This window comes from Nannospalax galili, unplaced genomic scaffold, assembly GCF_000622305.1.
Source record: "Nannospalax galili isolate Female #2095 unplaced genomic scaffold, S.galili_v1.0 scaffold1316, whole genome shotgun sequence".
Lineage (NCBI taxonomy): Eukaryota > Metazoa > Chordata > Mammalia > Rodentia > Spalacidae > Nannospalax > Nannospalax galili.
In genome coordinates, this window is record NW_008337765.1 from 160,496 (window position 1) to 178,822 (window position 18,327).

Consider the following 18,327-nt stretch of genomic DNA (forward strand, 5'->3'; position numbering starts at 1 on the left):
TTGGTGCTGTCATGAGAGTCTGATCATGTCAGGGTTGTTCATTTACGTTTCCCTTTTTTTTTTTTTTTAAAGAAGATATCTAAAACTACAGATTTTTCGCTGTACACTGTATAGAGAGAAATGAAGAGATGCTCGGGACAGAGCCCTGTTCTTTTACTGCTAGGCACATTGGTGATATCTGGACCTTACATTTCCCTGGTCATAGGCTTTAGGTGTCATTAACTAAATGACTCATAGCCTGGCCATAAATATAATACATGCACTCCCTGTCCAGTGACTTGGCTGTATTTGTAAAGCATTAAAATCTGAATGTATTTAATAAATTACAGCGTGCAGCCCCATGCCCAAAATACAAATGGGCAATATTTTATTTTTATCCAACTGCTGTTCTGGAACAGAAGCTTATGAATGCCTCTGAAGTGAAGTTAGGAGGATATATATGTTCTTTCAAGTTCAATATCAAGTGTTTGTTTTCCTTTTGACTGACAGGCCATAAACTATAATTACTACTATTCATTGAATGCCTGGCTGCTGCTGTGTCCCTGGTGGCTGTGTTTTGATTGGTCAATGGGCTGCATCCCCCTCATTAAGTCAGTTGGTGACTGGAGGGTAATTGCTCTAGCAGCACTTTGGCTCTGCATAATTGGCCTAATATGCCAAGCCCTGTGCTCTGCCGACAGCCGGAAGAGAAGGTAAGAGGCAGCATGGAATTTTAACTTGCACCCTGGAAGCATTTTGCTAAATGCAGCACTGATCACTTTCAATGACTTCGTGCACAGGATGTCTAAGGACATTTCTTCTGAATGTATATTAATGGAAAGGATGAGTTCATCCAGTGGGAATCCATGGCTAGCTTCAACTAGTGGGGAGGGAAGTTGGAGGAGCTGTAAGGATGACTGAAGAGTGTCCCCGCCTCTTTCCTCCACCAAGTAGCACTTGGAGATCCTTTTCGCTGTAGGTGGTAAAGAGTAATTTATGGTCAGAACAGAGAGTGTAATTGATGTGTGTTGGGCCCATTATTTCACAATTCTTCAAAAAAAAAAAAAAACCCTCATGAATGCTGTGGTGATTCTTTCTGTTGTTACTGGGTACAAAATCAGTTGCTACCCCAAAGAGATACCATGCTTTCTCCACAAGTAAAAAGATTTTTTAAAGGGTTATTGAGAAAATAATTGGAGAAAACAAATGTGTTTCATGGACATGAAAGCTGTTTAAGATGATTTCCACAAAGCCTAAGCACACATGGCATTAGATTAGTAATTTCTCAACATAAACGAATGTTTGAAGTTTATCTGTGTTCTTAGACTGGCTGCTTCTAAAAAGTGGCAAAACAGTCTGAGTCAGACTGTTTAATAACAGTCTGCTGATAGATGAAATAGAATTTAAAATAAAATGCTATAAGGCACAGGGTGGCAGGAGGAGCCTCCAAATTTGACTTTGCTTCTTCATTGATTCTTTTGCATCATATGAGATGTAGAGAATGGTCCATGGCACCACTTAGCTGTCTTTGTGCTTGACTGGTAGTGACTTAGCAACAAAAAAAATGATGCTTGTTTATTTCAGATTTTATAATGTTTAATCTGTTTCGATATTCTTGTTAAGTTTAGGGGGGAATTTTTTTCCCATAAAACACTTATTTGGTATCAATATTCATTGAACTAAGAATAGATGAACTAATAAAGCCATGTGAATATGAATACAGTTTTTCCAACCTTATCAGTATGAACAGCCTGATTTAGAAGTTTTTCTTCCATGCTTGTTAAGAACCTTGATCATATATTTGTCTTTAAAAAATAGCTTAGCTGGGCATGGTGCCGCATGCCTTTAATCCCAGCACTTGGGAGGCAGAGGCAGGCGGATCTCTGTGAGTTCAAGGCCAGCCTGGTCTACATAGTGAGTTCCAGGACAGCTGGGCTACAGGGAGACCCTGTCTCAAAAAGACCAAAAAAAAAAAAAGTTTAATACCAAGTACCACAACTGTTCACATCTGCAATGCAGCCTCTACACCTAAGGCTCTTGGAACATAGAACAGGGTTAAAGAAGAGGACATGAAGGAATCAGTTCTCAATAATGAAGCTCCCTCATGTAGCAGAGGGCCAGGAACACAAAAGTGTGGCCAGGAACACAAAAGGTCACAAATGGCCAAAGTGTAGAGTCTGCTAAATAATGGTCCTTGCACAGGAACCCTTTATTAAACTTCATCCACCCAAGGCTCAGATACCATTGAGGAAGAGGGGGTGGAGCGATTGTAAGAGCCAGGGAGGATGTGCATGATCATATGGAAACAGAGTCCTACAAGCTCCTGGGAACCTGCTCATATGATTCTATGGCATAGGTGTCAGCATACACAAGTCCCGTGTAAACTCTGGCAGACAGTAACCCAGCATAGAACTGGGAAAATAAAGAGCAGACCCCAGTCTTATCTAAAGGAATGGTGGCAACTGATTGCTACTGGATGAAGAAGAGCTGATCTTCCTAAAACAAGGGACTCTAGATAGGCTGACTAGACTCAGCGCGTGGACTTGCACTGGGAATAGCTGGGAGCAATGACAGCACAGTGGGCAGTAACAGGGATGAAAGAGTATTTTGGCTCCAGTGGTGGTGGGTGGGTATAAAGATGATTAAGATTGTTTGAGATGTTCTGTATAAAATACACACAAAAATCAATTTAAAAAGTTCATTTTTAATTTTTATTACATGTGTTTGAGTATACTGCCTATAAGTATGTCAGTGTACCTGTGTTGTGCCATGCCCAAGGAGGTCAGAAGAGGGTGTTGGATTTCCCTAGAGTTACGGAAGGTTGTTAGCTGCCATGTAGGTGCTGGGAATCGAAGCCAGGTCCTCTGCAAGAGCATCCAGCGCTTTTAACTGCTGACCCATTTCTCCAGCCCCCATATATTTATGTCTTCTGTACTGCCAGCCAGCCCCTCTCTGTTAGTGCCTCTTTTTTCCCTTGGTCGTATCTGTTCATGGTGGAATCTGTTCTGAACTGCTGTCATGAAACAAAGAAAAGTCTTTAATTATGTCATGTAGGGTGTTTGTCTGAAAATATCCATTTATTTAAATACGTGTCGTCTTCCAGAATCCTTACTCTGGGTCTGGGATTTCTCGTGATCCCATTTCTTCCTGCAAGCAACCTGTTTTTCCGAGTGGGCTTCGTGGTTGCAGAACGTGTCCTCTACCTCCCCAGCGCTGGGTACTGCATGCTGCTGACCTTCGGCTTTGGAGCCCTAAGCAAGCACACTAAGAAAAAGGTACCAAAAGACTCAGGAGATGGCTCCATGAGTAAGAGTGCTTGCTGTGCATGTTTGAGGACCTGGGTTCGAATTCACAGCACTCCTGTAAAAAGCCTGGTATTGCAGTGCGTGCATATAACCCTAGCATTGGGGTCATGGAGACAGGCAGATCCTGGGAGCTCATTGGCTAGCCAGCCTAGACAAAATGGCTGGTTTCTGGCTCAGTGAGAGACCATGGCTTAAAGGAGGAAGGCAGAAAATGATGAAGGAAGACACCTGGTGTCCTTTCTGGCCTCCATGTGTATGCACATGGGCACTTACACCTACACATCCATGTGCACCACCCTCCCACATGCATACCAAAAATAAAAAGGAATTTTTTTTATTTTTTTAAATTATTTACTTAATAATCACATGATTAGAAGAAGCATTTCATTACAGCATTAACATATTCAATAACAATTTCCAGAGCAAAGATGCGTCTCTTTCAATATTGGCTGTAAATTTTTAGGTTCACAGTTGAATTAATGCAGTTATACAATATTGAACTCAGTATTAAACCCTATAAGACATAACATTGAATGAGGTTTTGACCTTTAAAAAAGATCTCATTTTAAAATAGATTAGATTTCATTTTAAAATACAGTGTTTCATACAGAAAAACTCATTTTTAATGCTACTAACACTTAGATGTTTGCACATGTGTCTCTAATCTCTATGTATCTGATTATTACTAGTCACAGTCGGTTACTTTCTGAGATCCACTTGAGCATGGATATAAAATCATCAGGTAGATTTCAATAGTTAAAAAAAAGGAATTTAAAAAAGAGGGAACCCAGAGTGCTGCGACATAGAATCTTAACCAGCATGTGCAGCTTACTGATATTTATTGCATCTATTTTCTTCAGAAACCAATTGCTGCTGTGGTCCTGGGCATTTTATTCATCAATGCACTGAGATGCATGATTCGCAGTGGCGAGTGGCGGAGCGAAGACCAGCTCTTTCGAAGTGCCCTCTCTGTGTGTCCCCTCAATGCTAAGGTACCTTGCCTGCCAGATTCAGAATATTTTTTTAAGTCTTCCAGCTGAGTAAGAACACTTACAATTGGATGGTTTCTAGTGTTAAGACCAAAATCAATCATTGGATTGTTCTTTGTTGTATTTTTTTCAATGAATTTAAGACTCACTACAGGGGACTGGAGAGATGGTTTGGCAGTGGAGACCACTGGCTGTGAGGACCCAGGGTCAGTTCCCAACACCCACATGGCAGCTAATGACTGTAACTCCAGTTTCCAGGTGATCCAATGCCTTCTTCTGACCTCTGTGGGCATCGTACACATAGATGCACATAAAGATGGAACACTCATATACATAAAATAAAAATAAATAAGTAAAAGACTCATTATAGTTTCACTTAGCCAAACTAAATTGAAATAAATCATTATAACCAGACAGAAGCAATAAACAGATTTACTTAAGGCTGTACCATACCCATCCTCCAATTGCAATAATCACCTCTCTTTGAGGAGACTGAGAGAGGCGCTGTCAGTCTCCAGGCTAGGACTGGGTACACCTTCTAACCTTTCAAAACACACTTTTCAGAACCAGGCTCTAGTGATAGAAGGAGCTGGCCTCCTACAAGTTCTTTTTTAAAAAAAAAAAATGTTTTAGTTATTTTTATTTTATGTGTATGAGTATATTGCCTGCATGTACGTACATGTACCCCTGTCAAGTAATACCCATGTAGGTCAGAAGAGGACATTGAATTCCCTTGGAACTGGAATTATGGACAGGTGTTAGCTGCCGTGTGGGTACTGGGAACTGAACCAGGTCCTCTGCAAGAATAGCCAGTGCTCTTAACCAGTGAGCTGTCTCACCAGCCCTTCCTGCAAGTTCTTACAAGAAGGTGTCAATACTTATGAGTAGGCAGTGATTTAGCTCAGAAATTTGGTATTCAGCTGTGAGCTGCACTTGAATTACCTCACCTTGAATTCTCTGCTCATGATCCTTTGCCAGGTTAGATAAGCTGAATGTATGCTTTAAAATTGGTAGTGTCTTTGTTGGAGCAATCTAGTTGGGATTTATCTCACTTGTGTTTTAGTGAATCCAGCTTTTCACCTAACCAGCTGCCCTTTTCTGTAAGAAAAAAAAATAATACCTGTCTCCTTGGTTTCTTGTGAGGACTGATTGTGTGACATCCCCTGAACATAGTGATCCGCACATAGTAGGTGCTCAAAAAATGTTAGCTTTTATAAATTTATGTTCATTTTGGTTTCATATTGAGTTGCAGGAAGGGAATTCTGTTTGTTCAAGGTGGAAATCAAGACATTCGGCTAAAGATTTCTATTACTATCAGATTCTTAGTTCATCTGATTGGATCAATTCAGAATGCTGAAATGTAATCCTCCTGGAAGGGGACGCTCTCTGGAGTTCTCATCTACATCTAAGGGAAAGCACTGATTTTTGGGCAAAATGATACGAGTAAAACAAATGAGCACTTGACACCTTCCTGTGACCCCAAAGTGAAAACTAGTATATGAAAAAGATATGTTATATAGTTAAGAGACTTAGAGAAAGAGTGAATTACTTTAAGGTTTATCTTTGATGTGCTGACTAATAAGTTTCTTTCATAAATAAATTTTAGTAGCAATTTCATTTCATAAATGTAAAATTTGGTTTACTTTCTTGTGTGAGCAACAGTAATTACTGTTCTGTTTATATGGTTCTTCACAGAGGGGAACTCCAGTCTCTACATAGAGCTCTATAATTAATCCCATTATCCTCCTCCTAAGGACTGTAGGGATAGAGGACATTGTTTTTTAAATTTTTCCAGGTAGGAGAAACTGAGGCATGGAAAGAGGAAGCTGACATTAATTAGGTTAGTCATTTGGGTGGCTGATAGACCTGGTATGGTTTTTTGTTGTTGTTGCTGTGCCCATGTGACCCTAGAAATGAGGGGCATGGAATGCCTTTGCTATCCGGCCTAAAAATCTATCCAGCATGGGGAGTTCAGCCATGATAGACTGGAAAATGCAAGGTGCATGTGTGGGCATGCCCAGAACTACAAGGGTGTGTGTTTCTCTGTTTAACTTGAGCTGTATGGAAAGACCTCAGTTTCAAAACAGTCCCACTGGTAACAGTTCTTTTCCAAGAGTTTTTCCAGCAATACCATTTAATATAAGCAATAAGAGTTTCTATTTTGTTTTCTTTGAAATTTTCCCATATCTATATCTACTGAGGTATCAAAATTGTCTCTTTTTGAAATAAGCTAGGGTGATAGCAAAGAAGAGCTCATACTAGGAAACTGCTGTGTCTTTTTTTTTTTTTTTTTTAATCCCTTGGGATTTGTTTTCTCCATTGACCCACTTGATAATCACTAAATAAGCTGTTGGCACTTGACTCTAGTTAACCCAGATTTATAAACTGAGACTCACCTTTTTAGAAGATTGGAGTATCAGTGTAGGTAGTTCTGGTCTCTGGCCTGCATTAAAATTACCCACCTTGCCTTGCATGGGGTAGGCACTTAATATTTGTTACTGAATTGGGCCACATGGGAATTGAGTTCGCCAAGCCTACCACGTATGAGATTCCAAGTACTCAATTTATTGGCAGCCATTTTAGTTTTTAAGACTTGCATATATGTTGCGTTTAATATCAACCCTGTGATACAGTTCTAAGTTATTTTAACAGTGAAAAGGATCGTATACTGTATGAGGTATTTCCTTAAGGAGGATTACAGAATTTTTATGTGTTTGAAACATTTTAAGTTTAGCATCCAATGTTGGCAGAACATTTGAAACAGCCAGTTTCTCAAGCACTGGTATTGAAAGTGCCGTTTATTACGGATGCAACGACTTGTCTGCTTGTATATGTCATTCCGTGGCAACGGTTGTTTTAATGTGGCTTCATTGCCACCTCGTATGAGGCACAAAGGCCGAAGGGAAAGTTGAATAAACAGACTCTTTCGGTCTTTATACACCATGGAAACAAAATTACTCATTCTGTAAACATGAATTCCATATAACCTGGTGGTGAGGTTTGTGTTTTGCTTTGTTGGACCATCTAGGCAGCTGCTTTCTTTCCATAGAATTCCTTCCATTGAATCTGTACAGTGAGGCTGTTTACCAGGTCTTAGTTTTAGACTGCCTTCTAGGCTTGAGTCAGATTTCTAACGCGTTCCATGTAAATAACTCTAGTCTGGCTTTCGGGAGTAGTCTATCCTTTCCCCTGGGATTATGGCCTGGCATTCTGTCCACTACAGTCCTCCACTCTATCAACTGAGCTATGGAAGGCTCCGGTATGGCCTGGCATTCTGAGTGTCTGACAGAACTCTGGCCATGCTGCAGAGGGCAGCTGAACTCCTTGTGTAAGCTTTTCATGGAGAAAGCAGAATTTACCCAGAACAAAGGAAAGCAAAGGGAGCTTGTGGGTGGGAGATGCTCGGGCTCTGTTGAAGTCTGGGGAGAAGTTGTTTGTGTTCCAGGGACCAGGAGGACATCCCTCTCGGCCAGCACTTTCTGGCCTTGTGTTCTTTAGTACCTGGGATGAGAAGCGAAGTCACACTTCCAGCTGGGGTGGCATGACACTGAACAATTTTATAGCTCACTTTCACAAACACTAGCTCACACTCTAGCAATGGCATTTACTGAGCCACTTCCTAGCCGGAATTTAAGGATGAAAATAGTTATGAATGGACAATACTGTGGTCCAGGAAGTTTAAGTTACACCCTGTAGTGCCCAAGAGCAAGTACACATTACATCACCTGTGATTTCTCTGCTTGTTCGTTTCATTCATTAGACTAGGTAAACATACATGTAGCTCCTTTAAAATTGGCATTGTGGGGCTAGAGAGATGGCCCAGCAGTTAAGAGCACTGACTGCTCTTGCAGAGGACCTGGGTTTGATTCCCAGCACCCACATAGCAGCTATGAACCGTCCTTAACTCCAGTTCCAGGGGAATCCAAAGCCCTCTTCTGACCTCTGCGGCATTGCATGACACGGGTGTATTCACATACATGCAGGCAATACACTCATACACATAAAATAAAAATAAATTTTAAAAAAATTGGCATTGTAGGGAGGCTGCAGAGATGGCTCAGCAGTTAAGAACACTGGTTGTTCTTTCAGAAGACCCGGATTTGAATCCCAGCACCCACATGGCAACAAACAGCTGTCTGTAACTCTAGTTCCAGGGGATCCGATGGCCTCTTTTGTCCTCCGTGGCATTGCACTACACAGGTGCACTTACCTACATGCAGGCAATACACTCATACACATAAAATAAAAATAATAATTTTTTTAAATATTGGCATTGTAAAAGGAATCTGTTACACATGTGCTTATGGAATGACACACTGTTCCATACCCTTCCAGAAATCCAAGTGTATCTGAGAAGTATTGGAACTGTGGGATGACTGACAAGGGCGGGGGGTTGTCCATTTTCAGAGGTTGTTTGGAAATAGTGCACATGTTCCTTGAATGTATTTAAGACATTGCTGTGTTTTGAGATATATTCGTTTCCATGGGTTGCCACAGCAAAATACTTTAGACTCTGTGCCTTCAACAACAGAAATTTGTTCTAAAAGCAGAATGGCCAAAGTTAAGGTGTTGGCAGGGCTGCTCTCTCTGAGGCCTCTCCCCTTGAAGTGTCAGTGGCGTCTTCTTACTGTGTCCTTTCCTGTGTACATCCCTTATCTCTGCATCCGGACTTTCTCTTCTTATAAGACACCAGCCAGATTGGATTGGGGCCATTCTATATGACCTCATATTTTACCTTCATTACCACTTGGAAGACCCTGTCCCCATAAGTCACATTACAAGGTACTAGGCCTCAATGTATGAATGTTGGGGGAACTGTGCATTCTGTCCATGACTTACAGCAAAAGACAGTGGTTCGCTTTGGGAAGAAAAGCAGATGATGCAGTGAGACATCAGAAATGGTTTGGCACAGTCAACCTATCTGCACCAGGCTTCTGGGAAGCAGGTGTGCTGTGGTAAGAAGAAAGGGGGACTTAGGAACTCGGGTTCAAACCTCGCCTCACAATCTCTGAGATGCTCAACACCAAAGTGGTTTATCAGTCCAGAAGGGAAAGAAGCTCTGTCAGCTCAGAGAGCTCATGGGAGAAAAGCCTCAGGAAGAACATGTGGAGTCTGGGTGGCCCTTGACGTGTGCCAATACTATTGTCTGTTAGTCACCCTGAGTCCTCTCTGAACAGAGATTTGCAGTGTCCCCTCCTGAGATTGTCATTGGCCTTTATACTGCATGGCTTTGGGAAGAGCTTTTGATCATCAATAGGGACCTTTGATCATTTCCCTCAGGGCCAAGGCCACCCTGCTTCCCTGCTCTTAGTCTAGGTTCCAGCTCCTTTTCTTTTTCCTAATGGTTTTTTGTTTTTTTTTTTTTTCTGAGACAGGGTCTCAAGTAGACTTCACTGACCTTGAACTTTCTATGTAGTCTAGGATGGCCTGAGTTTCCAGATCCTTCTGCCTCTGCTTCCCAAGTATTAGGATTACAGGCATGCACCACCATGCCTAGCCTTTCTTTGTAATACATTCTGAGAAAACACCCTGTATTAGCTTCCTGGGTGTCCTCATTCTAAGCTGGCTTAAGAATTTCTAGCAGGTTCTAGCAACTGTGAGTCCTGTTCTTTCCAGTCTTCTGTATTAGCCTCTTCAGTCACTAAAGATTATTTCATATTCTCTCTCATTTTTATTTATTTATTTTTATTTTATGTGTATGAGTGTTATGCCTGCATGTGTGTAAGTGCACCTGTGTCATTCAGTGCCCAAGGAGGACAGTAGAGGGCATTGGATCCCCTGGAACTGGAGTTATGGATGCTTGTTAACTTCCATGTGGGTTCTGGGATTCAAACCTGGTACCTCTACAGGAGCAGCCAATGTTCTTAACTGCTGAGTCACCTCTCCAACCCCATTCTCTTTAATTTTTAATGGATACAAAATTCTCATCATATACAGTTACCATTTTAGGGCCCATAAGATGACTCAGGCCCTTTCTTCTGGGCCTGATAACCTAAAATGAATCCTCAAAATCCACATGGTGGAAGAACCACATGGTGGAAGAAGTGGACTGACTCCCACAAATTGTCCTCTGTCCTCTCTGTTCCAAGGCACACATGCCACCTCCCCCATACATAGATATATGTCCCTCCATACATATGCATACACAATGAATAATTGCTTTTTGTTTTAAGTAATTATATAGGGGCTGTAGAAATGGCTCAGCAGTTAGGAACATATACTGCTCTTGCAGAGAACTTGCATTCAGTTCCCAGCATCGACCTCCACATTGCAGTCACCTGTAACTCCAGCTCCAGGGGATCCAATGCCCTCTCCTGGCTTTTATGGGTACCTCCATTTACATGCTCATACCCACACACAGAAATACACATAATTAAAAATAAAATAAATCAATGGGCATGGTCGTGCTGCACCCCTTTAATCCTAGCACTTGGGAGGCAGAGGCAGGCAGATCTCTGTAAGATTGAGACCAGCCTGGTCTACAGAACAAGTTCTAGGCCAGTTGGAGCTACAGGGAGACCCTGTCTCAAAAAGATCCCCCCCCCAAAAAAAAACCAATGAAAGAAAAGAAAAATTTTAAATAATCAGGCATGCCTTTAATCTAACACTTGGGAGGCAGAGGCAAGTGGATCTCTATGAGATCAAGGTCAGCCTGGCTTACTGAGTGAGTTCCAGGCCAGCCAAGGTTATTTAGTGAGCCCCTGTCTCAAAAAGGCCTAAATAAATGAACCATTTTAGTTCCTCAAAAGGAATTAAAATTAGAATTATTAAGCTGCGTGTGGTAGTATATGTCACGTACAGTGAACAGTTAATGACACTTAAGGCAGTCACCACTTCTAATCACTTCTACAACATTGCCATCCCTTCATAGTATTTACCACTAGGTGATCATGCCTACCTGGAATGTCTCTTATCCCTGCTCTTCCCTCCCTGCCACCCCACCAACAGTATCTGTGACTGGTCCTCTCTTGATTCAGTGTTCACTCTAGCCTCTTTCTCAGCGTAGTTGCCATGCCCCAGTCCCTTCTTGCAAGCCTTCAGTCACATCGTTCCATTCGGACAGGTTGAAACTTAGCATTCATTCTTGACCCTTTTTCTCTCTCTATCAGTCCATCACCAGTTCAGGGCTCCTCGGATTTCTCTCCTCTTCACCACCACCCTCATTCACTCTGTTGCCCTTTGTCCTTAGGAACACAGCGATGGCTTCTTCCTGGACCTCGCTGTCTGCTGCTTCCCCCTCAAGTATTTCCTACAGTGTGGCTTATGAAAATGCAGGTCAGATTATGAGCCTCTGCTACTCATCCTGAGTGGAGTTGTGTCCCCCTTAGAAGACAGATTGAAATCCTGACACCTGTAGCTGGAACCTTATTTGGGAAGAGATAGTAAGGATATGATGAAAGTGCCAGTTGAGATGGCATTACTATGGTGTGAATGTGAAGCTCGTGGGATAGAATTGTAATTCCCAGACTATACACTGATGGTGTTCGGAGGTGATGAGGGTTGATGAAGTCATGAGGATGAAGCCCATGGTATATGTGGCTTCACAAGGAGAGAGACCTGAGCTGGCACACCAGTCTTGCCAGTGATGCCATCCACTGTCTAGTGATGCTGTAGAAGGCCTCAGCAAGTGCAGCCCTCCACCCTAGGCTTTACTGCCTCCCTCCCAAACTATGAGTGAATTTATCAGCCTGTGGCATTCGGTTATACCAAAAGAAATCTGAGTAGACTGAGGTTACAACCAGAGTAAAATCAGCCCTTAATCCTAATAAAAAAGAAGAGGGTTGGAGACCTAGGGGAAAAGGCTCATAAGTGAAGGCCTCACCTCTCACAGCAGAGAGGTGACTGGGAACAAAGGGTCACCAACAGGCATTCAAAGAAAGAAGCGAGGCTAAACAGCCTCTCTCTTTTGAGAGGAACCTGCCCACCCACACCTGAGACTTGGATTTCAGAACTGAGAATAGCAGTCCTGTGTGCAGCCCCAGTTAGTGTTGCTTTGTCATGATAGCCTAAGGACACTCCTTACACCCTGCACTGTCCCTGTTGCTCTCAGGCAGTGACCCATCAACCTGCTGTTGCCCAGTGGTTCTGAGAGCTAGCCAGTCTGGGCCCCAGATCTCTACACTCTAAAAACACTGAGCCTTCTGTCCCAACACCTCTTCTTCCCAGCCCTGAACCAAATCATGCTGGTGCTGCCTCCTCTGCCCCAAAACCCTCGATAACACACGCTTACCTAGTAGCTGCTTTAGAACTCAGCCCAGAAGTGCAACCTGCAGGACTCTTTCCTGGGCTCTGAGCCTTTGCAGCTCTATTCAGTGATACAGGTTCTAAGAAATGGTTTGGTCATTAGCTAGGGGCTCTGCGAGGCAGGAATTTGCTGAGCCTTTGCTGCCCATGTTCTTCCCAGCTGTTGGCACAGAGCCTTGCCCAGTTACCATCAGTTGCCACCTGAAGGATGAGGGAGGATACATCTTACTAGGTATCCTCTTGGTTGAGGCTGCCATAACAGAATGCTGTGGACTTAAACAAGTATTTACTTTCATAGTTCTGAGGATTGGGGAGCACATAATGGCATCAATGGGTAGTGGTGCCTGCTAAGGCCCCTCTTGCAGTTCAGGGACAACTATCTTCCCATTACAACCTCAGGGCCCCACCTTCATAACCTACTCACCTCCCAAAGTCCTACCGCCTATTGTCCTCACATTAGGAGTTGGGATTTTAATATAGAAATTTGGCAACAGGAAACAGAAGCACTCTGTTCGTAACAGGAATAAAGCAAAATGTTTATGATGCTGCTAAAGGAATATGCTGTACAAGAAAAGCTGATCTTAGAAAAGTGGCAGATAGAACGATTGCCTCTCCCAGGTCTGTGTTTGATTGGCTTATTATCCGTGTGTCAGGAATGTGGGAGAGGAGGCGTGGAGCATGAGGCCTAGCCAGAACAGCCTAGCTTCATGCCTGTCCAGTTTTCTTTAGGGTGCCTTAGTCAGTTTCCTTTCTGTCATACTTTATTCCTGTATCTGCTTGTCACCTCCCATGTGGTCTTTTCTTACAGCTTCTTATAAAACCCGGTAGCTTCCACCTAGTAGGGTATTAACAAAAGTTCTGGTGGGTAACTTTTTTTTTTTTAATCCCTTTCCCTTTTGTCTTCGGTAGATATGATAGGTGTCCGGCTATGTGCTGATGGCCAGATGTCACTTGTGTTTTTCAGGTTCACTACAACATTGGCAAAAACCTGGCTGATCAAGGCAACCAAACAGCGGCCATCAGATATTACCGGGAAGCAGTCAGGTACTGCCAGCATATGCGTGGATTGCAGACCTGTCCCCTGTAAAGCCCAACCAACTTTGAGAGGTCTTTGTTTCTTCCTAACTGTTTAGGGAAGATGACTGAACAGTAACAGTCGGTTCGGTTTTTTCTCTCAACTTCCAGACTAAATCCCAAGTATGTTCATGCCATGAATAATCTTGGAAACATCCTAAAAGAGAGGAATGAGCTGCAGGAAGCTGAAGAGCTGCTGTCATTGGCTGTCCAAATACAGTAAGTATTTTTTTAAAAAGCATTCTGTCAAGGACAGAAAACCGAGTTGCAGGGTTGAGTGGTTGTCTGATCTTTTCTTTTTCTTGTTTATCATTTTTAAAAATGCTCTGCCAGGCCAGACTTTGCAGCTGCATGGATGAATTTGGGCATAGTACAGAATAGCTTGAAACGGTTCGAGGCAGCGGAACAAAGTTACCGGACAGCAATTAAACACAGGAGGAAATACCCAGACTGCTACTACAATCTTGGGCGGCTGGTAAGGGCAGGGTACCTGGGTTTCTCATTAATTAAAGCAAAATGACCTATTCTGTTCTCTCCATAATATAGTTTTGTATGTGTTTATCTCATTTGAAGTTAGCTATTTGATTTCCTTATGTGTACTGTTGACATTCCAATTAGTGAGCCATTCAGATTGAATCAAGTTTATAAGGAGTCAAGTTTACAAAATCACCAAGGCGAGAGATTAAACGAAAGAATAAATGAAATCTTTTACATCCCTTCTGCCCTGGAAAACGTACTCCAAAGGCTCACTTCCTGATAAACATCAATTTCTGTTTTTAAAACATGAATTGAATAGAAACTTAAGATTTAAAAATAAACCTGCAGCTGATTTCTGAGCCTCCTTGTTCTCTCCTTCCTCCAGGGAATAGAGCTCTTCCTTTGCAGGGGGCATTCTCCCCAAAAAGACAGCTTCAGAAGTTACAGCATTTGTTTGAAAGGGCTTTGCTATTATATTAGTTGGTGGAAATAGAAAGTAAGATGTTAGAAATCATCTCCATATTTTTGTTGTTTGCAGATCTGATGATTGCTCTTAATTTTCTTTTGATCAAGAAAATAATGAGTCCCAAATAATAAAATTCTTTAAACAGGAGTGATTGTATTCTCCCTTCACTTGATTTTTTAATTTGGCTTCTTAAAACCAAATGCATATTCCTAGTATATTTAGATTTATTAGGTGAAATTGTTAAGGGAAGTGCCTTGTTTCAGCTGACCCAAACTGGGAAATACGTATAGCGGTGGAATTTCTAAAAGACATGTACATATAACTGTCCAGATTTTATCCAGTTTAGGCTTACTAGTAGGGTGGCATCCAGGATTCTTTAAAAAAAAAAAAAAAAAGGAGTTTTTGTATGAACAAAACCAGAAGTTCCCCACACTAATTATTCATCCTTACAATCACCTCATCTCTGATGAGGGATTCTGAAGTTCCATGGAGCAAGTCATGATGACATGCCTTTAATTCCAGCACTCAGGAGGCAGAGGAATTCAAATCTCTGTGAGATCTAGGCCAGCGTGGTCTACATAGCACCTGGGGAGCTATAGGGAGGCCCTGTCTCAAAAAGATAAATATATATATATATATTCCATAGTGTATCTATATTTTAAAAATTATAGTAAACCCCTATCCTGCCCCTGCCTCTAGGAAGCATTCCTGTCTAAAAGTTGACTGAAGATCCTGTCAGAACAGAAGGGCCTGTGTGGGGAGAGCAACCCAGAAAACATTAGCTGTTTTTATAGGAAAAACAGACTTCCATTTTTACCATGATATGAATGTCTCTGGTCTTAATTGTTTGTTTCTGGGCTGGGTAGCCATGATTTTGTAAACTGCTCCAGTAGATGAATGGAAGACACAAAATGGCAAGACACGTGGCTAACAAGCAGTGAAAACTGACCTTTCCCATTCTGTACAGGTCACTGTAAGTGGGCAAATGATGCTTGTATTATACATTTCAGAATGAAGTGACTTGCATGTTTTTATTTTTTAAAAATACAAAACTTCTTTTAGTTCTGAGGTACCATAGGAAAATACCATTCTGGGTATCACCAATATCAAAAAGAAGAGTTACTGCCAGGCGTGGTGGCCAGCACCTGGGAGGCAGAGGCAGACAGATCTCTGTGAGTTCAAAGCCAGCCTCATCTACATAGTGAGTTCCAGGTCAGCTGGGGCTATAGAGAGACCCTGTCTCAAAAAAACAAAACAACAAAAACAAAGAGTTATTTCTTCTGGGGTCCCTCCCTATACAGAGGTGGCAGCAATGAGACTGGGCCTAGGGAGCAAATGGTCTGAACAAGGATGCTCCATAGCCTGGTACTCCTTTTTTCCTCACTGTCTCCAGAACTACCAGGCCTGATAAGTATTTGTTGTCCTTTGCATTTCCAAAGTCCCTTCTTTATGATCTGTTGGATACTTCTGTGCTGAATCAGCTTTCTGTGTGAAACCAGAAGATTGAAGGAGAGTTAAGGCTATTCTGGGGATAAGCTGGGGGCTAGGGAGGGCAGAAGGTTACAGAGGAAGGCATTTTAAAACCTTGTGATAATGTGAGCAGGAACCAAAACCTCAATCACATACAAAGCAGGGCTAGTCTTCAAAGTTAGCAAGGTGAGAGCAGACTGGCTGGAGGGAACAGATGGGGTATTACCTGGATCTGTGTATGGGGGTGGGGCTCCTGTTTCTGTTCACTGCAACTATTAAACTAATATTTGAATGGCATTAGGCTGCACCTCTATGACGTCTTCTCTGACTTATTGCTCTTCTAGACATCTCTCCTTTCAGGCTATTGCTGGCAAAGCGAGTATGTCCATCCACAGCCTCCTACTTTAAAGCTCTACTCACAGCAGTCACTTCTTCCCTAGTAGCTGCCTGTCACTGCTATTCCCTGGGCTTTAGAAAACAGAATTTATGACAGCTGAGCTCCTCTAGGAGTTGCATCCAAAGATAAGAACACAGACTGGGGGGCTGGAGAGATGACCTAGCGGTTAAGAACACTGGTTGTTCTTGCAGAAGACCCGGGTTCGAATCCCAGCACCCACATGGCAGCTAACAACTGTCCGTAACTCCAGTCCCAGGGAATCCGACAGCCTCTTCTGACCTCCAAGGGCATTGTATGACATGGGTGCACTTACCTACATGCAGGCAGTATACACATACACATAAAATAAAAATAAATAAAATTTAAAAAATAAAGAACACAGACTGGAAAATGTGAGCTTGCATTGTGAGCCCTAGTCTTGGGATTCATGATACTTCTCTGGGAAGACCATCCATAACCTTGAACTGATGGAGACCTCTGTACTGTTTACTAATCATAACCACCTTGAAATGGTCCCTTCCACTCACAGGTCCTGTCTCCCAAGGCTTTTGCTCTCCATTGTGGCTTAATTATCCAGCTTTTGCCCTTGACAGCTAAAAGCATTAAGGGCTTAATCTTTAACAGCTCAAACAGCTCACTTATATATCCGCAAATAAGAGGAGCTTAATAACTTCAAGGTGTCATTTTTAGAAGTCATGTTTTTGTAATGGAAGACAGCAGTTTGCTTTGATTTCTGGACTCTGATAAGAAGGAGATATAATGCAGTTCTCTTGCAGAAAAGGAAATTAGGAAGAGCTAGATTGTTTGGGGCATAGTGGGTAAAAATGGCCAGAGGAATTCTTGGGAACTCTTCACTGTGCAGAAGCTGGCTGTCTATATCAGTCATGATGCATTCTGGGAAAGTGAAAGTGCAATATGCTTTTTTTTTTTTTTTTTTTTTTGAGGAAAACAAAGAAAAAGTTTTGTTTGGAGTCATGGTTTCAGAGGATTCCATCCACGGTCACTTGACTCCGTTGTCATTGGGGCATGATAAACACCACTGTGGGGGATGTGGTAGAAGATGTTGCTTATGGCAGTTGGAAGGAAACAAAAGAGAAAGATAGGAATGGGCTGGTGCACAGTGAACCCTTAAAGGCACTTCTTTGATGACGTGCTTCCTCAGGTCCCACGTCTTCAAAGCTCTCTGATGGTGAAGTAGATTGGAGGATTCCTGATGTTCAGCAGAAGTTTCAGCCTTGCTTGGGTGACTTGTTCTCCACAGCCTTGCTCCCCCAAGGGCCCAGCTTGTGCTTGGCAGTGGCTTTGCCTCTGTGTTGGGCTTATTCTGGGGATGGAGAAGTTTCTGTTATTTGCAGATTGTAGTCTTACTTAGGAGGACTGATTCTCTAGAATGAACATCTCCCTTGATGGCCAGTTTTGTCTTGGCTCCCCAGGTGGTCCTAGGCATCCTTGACGTTGGACCTTTCCAATTCCCAGAAAACCAAGAGGTTTTCTATCATTTATCTATTAATCTTCTACAGCCCCAGCATACCTTCACCTGTGCCCTCCAGAAAAAACAAAACATCAAACTGAACTTCTGAAAATAAAAATCACGGTCTGGGAAGTTAAAAAAAATTAAAAGTATTTTAATAACTAAACTGATAAAACTCTTATACTAAAAAAAGTAATTGTATTTTTAATGTAAACTAGCAGTTCTATATGTCTACTAAAATTTTTGAGCTTTACTGACAAAACTGTACTACCTGTACTATCAAGCTACAACAATACTGTGAATATAATTCCCCTTCCAAATTCTCCAACCAGTACAAACTTTTTCAATGTAATCATATTCCTTTTTTAAAAAGCAATGCTAATAAAATAAAAAGTAAAATGAAATTCTTTTGACGATTAGTATATTTTAATTATCTCTTCTGTGGCTTATCTTTT

General features: G+C 42.0%; 1 protein-coding gene across 3 annotated transcripts in view; it reads left to right on the forward strand.

The window, feature by feature from the left end:
• Tmtc4 (transmembrane O-mannosyltransferase targeting cadherins 4) overlaps positions 1–18,327 on the forward strand; it is a 77,211-nt gene that overhangs the window by 36,575 nt on the left and 22,309 nt on the right. For all 3 annotated transcript variants that reach the window (XM_029563374.1, XM_008832720.3, XM_029563375.1), the window contains 6 exons: positions 490–692; positions 3,083–3,254; positions 4,145–4,276; positions 13,482–13,561; positions 13,703–13,810; positions 13,925–14,066. In XM_029563374.1, the coding sequence (XP_029419234.1) occupies positions 490–692; positions 3,083–3,254; positions 4,145–4,276; positions 13,482–13,561; positions 13,703–13,810; positions 13,925–14,066 (837 nt within the window). The remainder of the gene's footprint in view (positions 1–489; positions 693–3,082; positions 3,255–4,144; positions 4,277–13,481; positions 13,562–13,702; positions 13,811–13,924; positions 14,067–18,327) is intronic.